This window comes from Salvelinus fontinalis, chromosome 33, assembly GCF_029448725.1.
Source record: "Salvelinus fontinalis isolate EN_2023a chromosome 33, ASM2944872v1, whole genome shotgun sequence".
Lineage (NCBI taxonomy): Eukaryota > Metazoa > Chordata > Actinopteri > Salmoniformes > Salmonidae > Salvelinus > Salvelinus fontinalis.
Genome location: NC_074697.1, coordinates 45,246,247 through 45,259,286, shown reverse-complemented (window position 1 = coordinate 45,259,286; position 13,040 = coordinate 45,246,247). Strand labels below are relative to the sequence as shown.

The 13,040-nt window shown below is 41.2% G+C and overlaps 1 protein-coding gene across 2 annotated transcripts; it reads left to right on the top strand.

Moving 5' to 3' along the window:
• Positions 1-4,192: 4,192 nt before the first annotated feature.
• Positions 4,193-12,718, top strand: LOC129832370 (5'-3' exonuclease PLD3-like). 2 transcript variants are annotated; one of them, XM_055896388.1, is made up of 12 exons: positions 4,193-4,365; positions 7,807-7,905; positions 7,988-8,038; positions 9,074-9,231; positions 9,406-9,586; positions 9,685-9,802; positions 9,948-10,075; positions 10,337-10,537; positions 10,710-10,849; positions 10,961-11,126; positions 11,233-11,332; positions 11,497-12,718. In XM_055896388.1, the coding sequence occupies exons 2-12, from the start codon at positions 7,879-7,881 to the stop codon at positions 11,682-11,684; spliced, it is 1,458 nt and encodes a 485-aa protein (XP_055752363.1). In that variant the 5' UTR covers positions 4,193-4,365; positions 7,807-7,878; the 3' UTR covers positions 11,685-12,718. The 2 variants fall into 2 exon arrangements, with proteins under 2 accessions (XP_055752363.1, XP_055752362.1); XM_055896387.1 differs by lacking the exon at positions 4,193-4,365 and adding an exon at positions 6,159-6,359.
• Positions 12,719-13,040: the final 322 nt, after the last annotated feature.

Genomic DNA, 13,040 nt, shown 5'->3' with positions numbered 1-13,040 from the left:
AACTTTTGTGATTGTAATGTTTACAGTAAAAAAATGTATTGTTTATTTCACTTTTGTTAATTATCTACTTCACTTGCTTTCGCAATGTAAACATGGGTTTCCCATGCCAACAAAGCCCTTAAATTGAATAGAAATTGAATTGAGAGAAAGAGGTAGGGAGGGAGAGTGAGAAGAAAAGGGAGAGAGGGGAAGAAGGTGAGGGAGGGGCAAGAGGGCAAAAAGGTATAGGTTCCCTCGGTCAGGTCACATACTGGGAAAGGACTTGAGTACAGCTCCACTGAGGGGAAATGCGTCAGTGGGTTCTGACTCACCCTGTCATAAAAAAAAAATGTCTACGATAAGGGGAAGTCTCCATGGTAACCCCCCCCCACCCCCCCCCCCCCCCCCCCCTCCCTCCCGGCCCCCTCACCAACCCGCCACACTCACCTGTGCCTCTCACATGAAATTATTATCACTCTGTCTGGTGATATCACCTCTGATATTCTTGGTCTTTGATGTCTGGGTTCGCCTGCCCTCTAATTTTCGAAATACATTTGACCCAACGGTTTGGAAATAAACATGAATGAGACCTTGAATCTACACCTCAAGGGCCACAGATTAAAAGTCATTCTCCTCCTACTATTATTTTTTGTTGTTGCTCTTTTTCACCCCAGTATCTCTACTTGCACATCGTCATCTTCACATCTATCACTCCAGTGTTAATGCTAAATTGTAATTATTTTGCCACTATGGCCTATTTATTGCCTTACCTCCATAATCTTACTACATTTGCACACACTGTACATATATATTTTTATTGTGTTTTTGAATGTACGTTTGTTTATCCCATGTGTAACTCTGTGTTGTTGTTTTTGTCGCACTGCTTTGCTTTATCTTAGCCAGGTCGCAGTTGTAAATGAGAACTTCTTCTCCACTGGCATTCCTGGTTAAATAAAGGTTAAATAAAAAATGTAATAAAAAAATACTCTGGATAGAGAGAAAAAGTCAAGCCAAAAAGGCAAAGGTGAGGACTTTTCCACTACTGATAGGTGCAACAATAGCTGCCCGGCCACCAATCCTAGGCTTTTAATCACACAATGTCAACATTGACTCAAGAGTGTACTCGGTATGCTTTTCATGCTTTTCATTTGGCCTGGACAGTCATACTGGTCCCACGAACCAGCAAGCTAATTGAGCTAGCATGTGCAAAGAGCCTATTGTGAAGGTGTACACTTTGCAGAGGCCACCTACATAAACCAGGCTACATTTATCACTATGGAACCACCAAAAGGCAAACATTTGACAGGTTTTTTCTCTCCTGTGGTCGGTCAGAGATTTGTTTGAAGCAGCTTTCCAAAGAAGGGTTTATTTGCCTGTAAAGATAGTTTAATAAAGTGTCCTTTCATCTGTCAGGATATTGCATCTGTTGTGGGGGGAGTTTTACAGTGGAGATGTCTCTTTTTAACTACACTGTTCTTGAGGAAGGTAGACTGTATGAGCCTAATGATTGAGTTTTAGTCTTCAGCCTCAAGTAGATTACAGACATTCCACATTGTGAGAAGGCATCCATCAAGTGAACCTAACCTTATCAACTGGATAACCATCCCTTGCAGAGAGGAACTAGTAAGCTTCAGCAAATTCACCATCTCCATCCCTCCTCTTTCAGACTTTCTGGCACCATGTGGTTACAGTAGGTAGGCATACTGTGGAAAGCACAAACATATTTAGGGTCACATTAAGGGGTCCCACAGGGCTCTGTTCTGGGGCCACTTCTGTTCTCTATATACGGTACATGCTGCCATTTGATATTTTAATCAGAGGATTTGGACTACACTTTCATTTTTATGCTAACGACACACAAATACACTGGCGCTGGTTGAGAGAATGCCAAGAGTGTGCCAAGAGTGTGCAAAGCTGTCATCAATGCAAACGGTGGCTATTTGAAGAATCTCAAATATAAAATATATTTTGATTTGTTTAACACTTTTCTGGTTACTACATGATTCCATATGTGTTATTTCATAGTTTTGATGTCTTCACTATTATTCTACAATGTAGAAAATAGTAAAAATAAAGAAAAATCCTTGAATAAGTAGGTGTTCTAAAACTTTTGACCGGTGGTGTATATGCCAGGACAAAAGGGGACACTGAAACGGTAACAACCAAACTGACAGACTGTCGAGATGCAATCAAGAGATGGATGCAGTTGAACTTCCTAAAACTTAATAGCAACAAAACAGAGCTTGTGCTTATTGGCTCTAAGGGTGCACGGAGCAAGATGAGCACATTCTAACTTCCTCTGGAAGTAAGTAAGCAAAACTCAAGCCCCTCATTTGAAGAACACATCAGCAGCATCAAGAAAGTTTCATTTTTCCACCTGCATAACATCGCTCAAATCAGGTGGTTCTTGTCCACTCCGGATGCTGAGAAGCTGCAATGCTGACAGGAATCACAGTCAGGCTCCTGTCTCAACTCCAGATGATTCAGAACACAGCTGCCAGGATCCTCTCACAAACTACACAAAAAACCCACATCACCCGTTTTATTCAACCTTCATTGGTTACCTGTTCAATACAGGGTTAAATGTAAAATTCTGCTGCTCACCTTTAAGGCCCTCAAGGGTGATGCACCTAAATACATATGCCAACTTCTAGCAAACTATTCCCCAGTACACACACAATGATTATCAGACTCAAACAGCCTGGTCACACCAGCAACAAACCAGTGCAGCATGGGTGACAGGGCCTTCTCGCATGTGGCCGCTCAGCTCTGGAATGCGCTACCTACACATGTCTAAGAGGCCTCTTCAATTCCCTTGTTTAAAAGACAACTAAAGACCTACCCATTCAAGCTAGCTTTTAATGTTTGACCTCTTAATCTGCAATATGAATTTTTGGTGTGACCCAACCAAATTCACATAGAAATCTGTTATAGATCTGCCATTCTAATTGAAAGTAAGTCTCATAAGCTGTTCTATAGGCGCTTTTTCTATGCTTTTCATTCTTAAGTTGAGTTTTTTCTTACTTTCCGTTTTGTACACCAGCTTCAAACAGCTGAAAATAAAATATTTTGGGTTATTGAAAATATATTTCCCAACGGTTTAGATGGTACAATGATTCTCTACACTATTCATTGCTTGTTTTGTCAGATAAACTGAAATTAGGGAAACTATTCGAATTTTTGCAACCAGGAAATGGCAGAGTGATTTCGGCATATTAGCCATTAAAGTCTGTATTTTGTCTTAGTAGGTAATGGTATGATGCATTGTGCTTGCTTTTCAATGTATGGTTGACAAATTTTGTCTGTGTTTTGTTTTCTACCTTATGCGCGTTGAGCGTCGGAAATGCAGTTTACAAATTAAAAAGTATTATTATTATTAAATTGATTGGAAACAATACACCTCAGGATTCATTTTGATACGTCATTGTTCTGGTTTGTAGGCTAAAATGTGTTCTCTGAAAATAAATATCCCTCTGATCATAATAGACCTTCACTTGCGCAAATTGTGTTATTCTGTCATGGTCCTGAATAACTGTACTAAAGGCCTACAAAATACCTTCCTGCATCAAGAAGGAATCAGATGGTAGGCTAAGCAGGTGAAACTCCGTTTACAATAGCAGGTGTTCGATCTGGGTTAGGCTAGGCCCTAGTCAGTCTTTATAGCGTGGAGTGTGTCTGATTTGCCATTGGCTAAACAAATGTCAGGTCAACCCTCGAGGGCATGAACGTGAAGTTATATCAGAATAGGTATGGGGGTTCCGGGGGGGGGGGGGGGGGGGGGGGGGGGGGTCACCGGGTTCACATAAAAGGACCCGCAGACACCGTCCAAACCGTAGGCAAACATTTTTTGGTGGCAGTTGCCTGGTCTCTGGGCTGTCATAAAAAAACACCCTAAATATTTGAATGCATGACTTTTAACATAATTTGGACTAATACAATTTTTGATATATTCTAAACTAATTATTAAAAACATTTCCATTAATACGTTTGCCTTGCAGTCGGCCTACGAGAAGCAAAACAAGAAACAATAGTCTATATTATCTAACGTCACTTCCTTCACATGCAAGTGATCATTATTTACTTATGTTTATTTATAAAAAATATATATATGTACTTTTTCATCGCACCATTTAGAACTGGTCAGCGCACCATCGAGTATATGGACAATGTCCATACCTACAGAATAATTCATAGAGAAAGTATCGTTAGTTGGTATGACGCGGGGAGTTATACACCTTATCGTATCCTGGATGAGCGACAGTTTCAGAGTTATTCACCGGATCGTATCCTGGATGAGCAACAGTTCCCGAGGGCCTCGCCCTTCAACCGCTGTCCTCTCCCTGGGGACGTTATTACCGCTTCGTTTTTCCCGCACCTTACCTCAATGTAAGACGCAGCAAATTACGCAACACTTTATGATAAAATAAACAGTGTGTGTGTGTGTGTGTGATGATGTATAGATTATTGTTATTTTTTGCTTTATAAGCATATATTTGCCTATTGTTTATGATCAACATTAATCTGAACAGAGTTGGTGTCTTTAGCGTCGCCACTATTGAGTTTGTGACATAACACCTTTGTTGGAGAGTACGCACTACAAAAAGGGACTTCTCCATTCGGCCTACGCATTACCTGCTTTTGGTATCAGTCACAGTAGTTGTGGATTGTTGCCATAATCAGTATGATCAGATAAAATGGGCCATCATAATAGGTACTGTATATACCTACTGCCTCCCTTAGAGAGGGTTAGCCATAAAGCCCCGTTAGGTCTAGGCTACATTGCAGTAGAACATATGTTGAATATGTGTAAATAGATTTAGTAAAAGTTATAGGTGTATCATAAGCATAGGCTACATGGCCATGATGAATAAGCAGGCCTATATTTAGATTATTAGACCTGATACAATTCACTATCTAATCTTATTGCCGCTCTTCTTTTGACAGATAATCCAATAATGTCTGTCTGTAAACAACAGGTTTCTATGGCACTGACAAGAATAAACCCTATAGGATTTGCTATGATCTTACAGCGCCCTCGTTCGGTTTTCAAAGTACATCGCGAGTGCAGTGAGGAGCTTTTGGTGTGATGTAGCCATAGAGTATGACAGAAGCCTCCAGTGGCCAAAATGCTATACTCGCATGTGCAGCGCCATTGAGGTCTTCCACCATTTTAATGTAGTCAACTAGGTGGGACTTCCAACTTCATTGGCTGATCCCTCCTGGTGACCCTGTTGGTATCATGTCCAACTGGGTCATCAGAAGGGATCAGCTAATCGTGAAGGATAAAATGTACTACTTACAAATTGAGATTGCCTCAATGGCGCTGGCCATCCTGTCACAGACACTATAATGGCACAAATGAGTCCTCTATGTATCTCTATGGATGTAGCCTCTGCCTAGCATGCGGAGTCCCCGACGACGGGATGTTCTGGTTTTCAGGGGAAATGGAAAAAGAACCTGTGACGCGACATCCGCTTTTGGCGTTAACAAGGCGACAGTCCATTTTAACCACTCCACCCCATTTACTGGATTGGCGGAACCGTGCAGAAGATAACCTCCCTGGCAGTTTTGTTCTTGTCAAGACCAGTATGTAGGGGATCTAGTTTCAGACGTTAGGGTAAGAAAACTGTGGCAAGACATCAGTAGATTTATAATTGAAAAACATTTATGAAGATTTTACACTAATAGAGATGTACTACTAGAGATGTACTACTAGAGATGTACTGCTTGGATTCTTTACATAGATAGAAATAAGCAGAAACATTTTTATGTAATTCATTTCATTATTCTTTTGGCCAAATTTCATATACACAAATGTAAATTTACAAACAAAAAAAAATAATTTTCTTACCCTACAAAAATAAATTGAACTGTATTTTAAGACAGTTAAATACTCTACTAACAAAAAAGCTGTTAGAATTGTAAGTGTATGTATGTCCCTTAAGGTCCTTGTGTAATTGTAATGTGATATTGTACCCCCTAGCTCGATTGTCCATTGTATAAAATCTATACATACTTGTGTTCCCTCATGTACTTTCTGTATTGATTTGTTGTTAATAAATAATACATTTAAATAAAATAAAAAATAAAAAAAACATTTAAATAAATAAAAAAGAAAGTTTGAGACGTTAGGTGCGATGCCTCACATATGACGTTGGGTTATATTTTCATTGGTTGTTTAGACTTGGTCACATGACCACAAGCTCGAGACATTGTAGCCTATATGGAACTGGTTTGCTCTGGTGGTTTCTCATTCTGGTATTGCATTTCGTTTATCCACATGTAACTGTTAAAAACAGTAGGCTAATGTAACCGGTAAATAACATTGAAGATCATTTACTCCATGGAAGATTTCACACGGACTGGCCACATGATTTCAGGTATGGATATTAGTGCCCTTTGTTTTACTCGCTTGTATAGCCTTCGGTCGTCCAGGCACGCTCCAAACATCGAAACAATGTTATCGCTGTAAGCTTTTGAAGAAGGTATATTCATTATCAACGGGTACAATACTCATGCAATATGATATCTACTTGACTGACAAGTTCAGCAAATAAAAACAGGCAAATGGCACAGGGCTACACTGGGTATTCCACCCAGATCACTTTTCAATGTGCATAGGCAATTCATTCGTGGTACGACACTCCAATTTACTGGCAAGGGAGAAAGAGGAACATAAACATAACATCAAACTATATGTTTTATCAGTCTTTATTTCACTATACCGTGGATGTGGGAACAACACACAACTGTGTTTGTCCATGACTTATGGCCAATTACCATGGGGCAAGATCCAAAAGTAATCTTATCTTCCCTAATGACATAGTAGTTGAAGATAATGACATGGGTGTAGTTGAAGAACTATTTCAAGGGTGAAACTTGAAAGAAATAGTATTTTCTCTAACGCTGACTCACCCCATAAGCATTCTTCCTCGTATTTCCCTGCAAATGTAGATTCTTACGAAGAGATACAGACAAGGCCAACCACAACAGAAATGTTTTGTGTGAGGCTCCCTGTTGAATTTAGCACTAACAGTATGTAATTTGTTAGACTAAAAGCACTTGTTATTTTGTGTGTTAACCAAAATGGTCAACGTGATTCTGTTAATGTTCTGCCTTTTTAAGTTCATGTAGCTTGATAGCGTATTCATAGTCGCTAGAGCCCTGCCCTCAGTTGAGACGTGACTTGCAGCCCTGAGACAGCTAATTTAACTTCTCCTCAGAAACTGATGTTTCAGCTTCTGCTTTTCTGTAACATTTTGTCCAGAAAACGCATATTATCCGATTGGAGTCATGAGCATGTGAAATGTGTTCTACAAATTAAATGTTGAGCCATAAAATGTGCTCTGAAGGATCTCGCATACTGTTTGTCAAATTATATGTATGGTGTGCACCATATAGGCCTGTGCATTATCGTGAACACCTGCCTGCAAACACTCCTGGCCTGTAGTTTTGACATCAGTCATTCTTCTATATTGTTATTGACACCCAGAACTTTCCTATTATGAATAGGTCTTGACAAGCTCCTATAGAATTAGAGGGGCAGAGGCAGTGTGGAGACAATGGTGTGTCGTGGCTGGAATAACATTACTGACAGAGTACTGTACTCCACCATTCATTGTGATATAGTGGCACAGTTAGTAAGGTCACTCATCAGGCACCATAGAGATACAGCTCAACATGGTTCCTGTCACTTCAACGACAAACAGAAAGGCACTTATTCCTCCTGTAAGTTGCTCTGGATAGGAGAGTCTCCTAAATGACTAAAATGTGAAAATATAGCTTGGTCTTACATGATTTGATGTCATTTTCTTCTGTTTTGTTTAGAGCCTTTTCTGAGCTGCATTTTCGGATCAGAATTCTGAAGAACTTTGTCCAAAGAGACAATACTCTGTAACAATGATTTCTGATATTCCCTACGAGAAGGTGAGGTTTTTGTCAGTTCTGTTGTCGTAAGTTTGATGGAATTTCGTCTACGTTTTCTAACTCATATCTTCTTCTGGTGCAGATGTGTGATGTGGAGTCGAGGAGAGAAGAGTCCTGCAGGAAAGGACAGATGGTATCAAACGTTAATGATATTTACCAAGTAACCTAATGAAAATGGTGTAAAAAGATGATTGAAACCTACAGTCAGGCACACACTTTAGTCAGTGGCCAAGGATGTGAGTTAAAGGGGAATACCCTAAATCAATTTTCACATGTATTTCTAGTCAATCCACCATGCATGCGGTCTGGAAATATCATCATTTAGCATATGGTTGCATCATAGCTATCAAAACACCCCATCTGTCAAAAAGTTGCATGTGAGACTTTGCACTTCCACCCTGCTCTTCTATGCCAAGCGCTGGCTAACTCCACCTCTTGCGCTTTTCAACTGACGTTGGCCGCGTAATTCAAGTTATCTTCTGTGACCGATGTTTTCTAGAGCCCTGCCTGAGCCCTACTCATGCCAGCGACATTCAGGCCCTACCCAGGCCAGATTTATTTTGCCCAAAACCCCAAATAACCTCCTCCATTAGTAAATCCATTAGCTATTCCTCTCTGTGTGTCACCTGCACCCTGCTCGCTCTGCTCATCGTGGCTCTGCGTGTGTCTGTGAGTGTCCATAGTAACAGAGCATGGCTGTTAGCTACTTTTCTTCACTCTAAACTCCGACAACTCGAGGAACATTATTATTTTCTGTGAAATAATCTCTCCTGTCTTTATATTTGAGGTTGAAGCACTTTTAACACCTATGTGTTGGACCAAGTTCAAACCACACACCAGCCAGTAAGAAAGAGGGGAATCTTGTGAGTTGTAGGAATTGATTCAAACTGGCAATTGGGAACATCAGGACTGATCAGGACATTCAAAGCTAAATATCTACTCGGGCATTGTTTTGAAATGCAATTTATTTGTGAATGTGTCTACTATGGACTACTGAAAACAACAACCACTGAATTACATAGGCAAAATAGTCCTTTACCCAGACAGATTCTCACAGGACTCATGGGAATTATATACAACCTCCGTTCCATAACCGTTATCTCATTCCTCTTTGGTCAGGGTCACCTCTACATGACTGTGCTCCTGATCCCGCCATCTCTGTGTGTAGTATTATAGGTGTCTACTGGGTCTCACTGCGGTGGCCACTCTGCTATTGGCTGCCCTGTTCCTCCAGACCCTGCTGCTTCCCGTGGTTAACTCCTCCCCAAACAAGCCCGGCTTCAAGCTCCCACTTCCTCTCACTGACAGCTGCACCGACCCCTGCAAGTGAGTGGGACACTGTAAACATCTCATTCTGCTCGTTCATAGTCTATTATTCTGCAGCTTTAACTCATTTGTGGTTACGTCTTTAACCACCATGGTCATGTTTTGCAGAACAGGTCCTATCATTAACTGTTCAAGGATGTAGTAAAACAATGACGCTTCCTTTCTCTATTCCAGAATCGTTCTGTTGGAGAGCATCCCAGAGGGGTTAGAGTTCAACTCTAGTGTCACCAACCCATCCATCTACCAGGCTTGGCTCAACCTGATTAGTGAGGCTCGCAGTAGCGTGGACATTGCGTCTTTCTATTGGACGCTCACCAACAAAGATACAGGCACTCACGAGCCAACAGCGAATCAGGTGAGTGTGTTCTGTGATTGGCAGCCAATGCGATGTCAGATCTAACCTGTGGGTAGATGTGGGTTATTTTAGTCTAAACAGTTATGTTTTGTCAATAGGGTGAGGATGTCCTGAATAGACTAGTTCAGGTGTCTCGGAAGCTCTCTGTCCGCATCGCTGTAAATACACCAACAGAGTCCCAACCTCAGGAAGACATCAATCTCTTAAAAAGTTCTGGTAAGGGGTTCTCTGACTGCATTTATGTTTTCAATTCCATTGAATTTGCAAAAGTTAAATTGACACCAATCAAGCTGCTACCTTCAGTAAGGAAGTATTATTCTGTTTGCTTTTTGTTGTGATAATGGTAGCTCATTTTGTTTAGGTGCTGATGTAAGAGCCGTGGACATGCGGAATTTGACCACTGGAGTACTTCACACAAAGTTCTGGGTGGTAGACAACAAGCACATTTATATTGGCAGTGCCAACATGGACTGGAGGTCGCTTACCCAGGTGAGTCTTCTGTGCCCTCACACCCCGCCTCACCCCCATAATTTCTGTTCGTTTTAGTTAAAAAAAAATAAAAAAAATCCATTGTTCAAAATGAGTTCCTTAAACCATTTGAAAAGTAATTATATTTCCTTGTTCTTTTCAAGTGTAAATGTGTCACAAGTTTGTAGTGTCAGGGTATTGTCTAAAATTAGCGCATCAAGTGGTGGGAAAGTAGCTTTGGTTTAATCTGTGAAACATGTCCTCTGTTGCTGTCCTGTTTAGGTGAAGGAGCTGGGGGCTGTGGTGTACAACTGCAGCTGCTTGGCTGCAGACCTGGGGAAGATCTTCGAGGCCTACTGGTACCTTGGGCAAAAAGACACACCCATCCCGTCTCCTTGGCCCAGCAGTTTCAACACTCCTTACAATAAGGACACGCCCCTGCAGCTGCCACTCAACGGCACAGCCTCCAGCGTGTATCTGTCGGTAAGAATTGACTGAAGGTGCACATTTTCAGAGAAAGTAAACCAATAATTGGATCATATAATACAAATTAGACCGGCTTGTGAAGTTTGGTTATGGAATTCTCCATATTCCCTTTCTCTGGTCCTATGTTCAGCATACTACTATACTTCATTTGACTGTGCTGTACCCTCAGAGCTCTCCACCATCTTTCTGTGCTGCCGGGAGGACCAGAGACCTGCAGTCTATTCTCAGTGTGATGGAGGACGCACGGGAGTTTGTCTACATCGCTGTCATGAACTACCTGCCCACCATGGAGTTTTCACAACCCAAACGGTAAGCCTTCTATTTTAATGTATTAACCTCAACAAAGTTTGCGATTTTTATGTATTCAGTGTATAATTAATAAAGCACACAAGGCCTAACCCTCTGTGGCGCCCACTGCAGTTACTGGGCAGAAATTGACACTCAGATCAGACGTGTGGCATACGAGAAGCGGGTGAAGGTGCGCCTGCTCATCAGCTGTTGGGCGAGCACTTCGCCTGTCATGATCCCCTTCCTGAAAGCCTTGGATTCAATGCAGGAACCCAAGGCCAAGCTGGATGTCCAGGTGGTGAGTGGGACCTCTTGTTACTCATGCACTTTACTTATCATCCTTAGTATGTCAAGCTCCTCCAGAAGAGCAATTGTTAGATAATAAACTCTTCACTGTTTTACAGAAACTCTTTATTGTGCCAGCCAATCCAAAGCAGAAAGAAATCCCCTTTGCCAGAGTCAACCACAACAAGTACATGGTGACAGACAAGGTTGCCTACATAGGTAATTCTCTCTCCTAGATAGCATATGCACCAGTCATGCTTCTGTATTATCCCAATCAACAATTTCTGATGTTAAAACCAGAGGTAACTTCTCAGAATTTCTGCAAATATCAGATCCCATGCACTACAAAATGCAACTCTATTGTATTTCCCATTGATCACCAGGTACCTCTAACTGGTCTGGAGACTATTTTGTGAACACTGCTGGATCGGCTTTGGTGGTGAACCAAACGGCTGCCCAGTCAGTGGAGCCTACGGTCCAGGCACAACTACAGGCCGTGTTCGAAAGGGACTGGGACTCCGCCTACAGCACCCCAATCCACCAGCACGCCGACCTCAAAATGGTGTGTTAAATACAATACTACACTCTAGACCAGTGGTTCCCAACTCCTCGAGTACTCCCAATAGCATACGTTTTTGTTGTATCCCCGTCAAAAAAAACGACTGATTCAACTCATTGAGGGGCTGATGATTAGTTGACAAGTTGAATCAGGTGTGCTTGTCTGGGGCTACAATAAAAATGTGTACTGTTGGAGGTACTTGAGGACTGGAGTTGGGAACCGCCGCTCTAGACTGTTACAGGGCCTGTGTCCGCCAAGCCAGCATGGGGATGCCAATATAGCATGTCGAAACTGGATTCGAAGCCCAATTGACAGTAAGCTGTTTTTTTTGTTGCCAAGTATGCACATTTCTTCTCTCTGTCCCTGTACACTAGTTCTAATCAGCAGCAGTTTCTGGGAGGATTTCTTAAATTGCAGCACTATTTTTTTTTATATTTGCAGGAGTAGCAGTAGATATGTACTGTACCAGAAGATGGGTAAAACTATGCTGCCCTCTGCAGCATCAGTGTGTCTTATCACCTCAATGATCAAAACACAAGCATGTGTGTTTTTAATTAACTTTAACTCTTTGAGAATAGATCCCAGTGAATATCAGGGAGATTGCTATATTATGTGTTGAATGTTTGGACTGATGTTTCTAGGCATGCTGGTTTGATCCTTTTTATTATTTTTCATGAATGGTTGGTGTGTTGTGCCTTGTTTTTCTATGTAGCCTAGACTAGTTTTTTTTTTTTTATTCAAATATTCTGAATCCTTCTTGCTTTCAAACTAGTAGGTTTGCTATAGAATTGTGCAGTAACTGATTTCATATGTGTGCAATAAAGTCCAGGAAACGTTGTATTTTTCTGGAATTTGCACTGTGGAGCGTGTCTTATGTGAGCAGTGCAGTGGAGAATGTTGTCAATGCAACTGTCAAAATAAGTGTTTAAAAGCACTGCACTGTGTATTATTTGGCAAGCGCTAGTACTGTACGATATTGATTGCGTTTTGTACACACTACTTCCTTTTATGCGGTAATGTCCCTAATAAATTGAATTTAAACAGTTCTCTATCATTTCATTTTTAGCAGTTGTATGCACAAGTGTTTTGAATAACTAAGTCTATCCGCCTATCTTATTTCATTACCATGAATAATGCATGCAGTCTTGCAAATTATACATTTATTTATATATTGTGCAGTCAATAAATATGAAACTCATTACGACAACATTCTCAGAGGACTGTTTTAAAAAGAGAGTTTACTTGTCTATTCAGGCCTGCTTTGCATTGGCAGTGTCTGTTTTGTGTATTGAGGAGATCACATTGGATGAGAGGAGCTGTTGGAAGCCCTCAGCTTTGGTACGGTACTGGCACATGTAAACCCCCCCC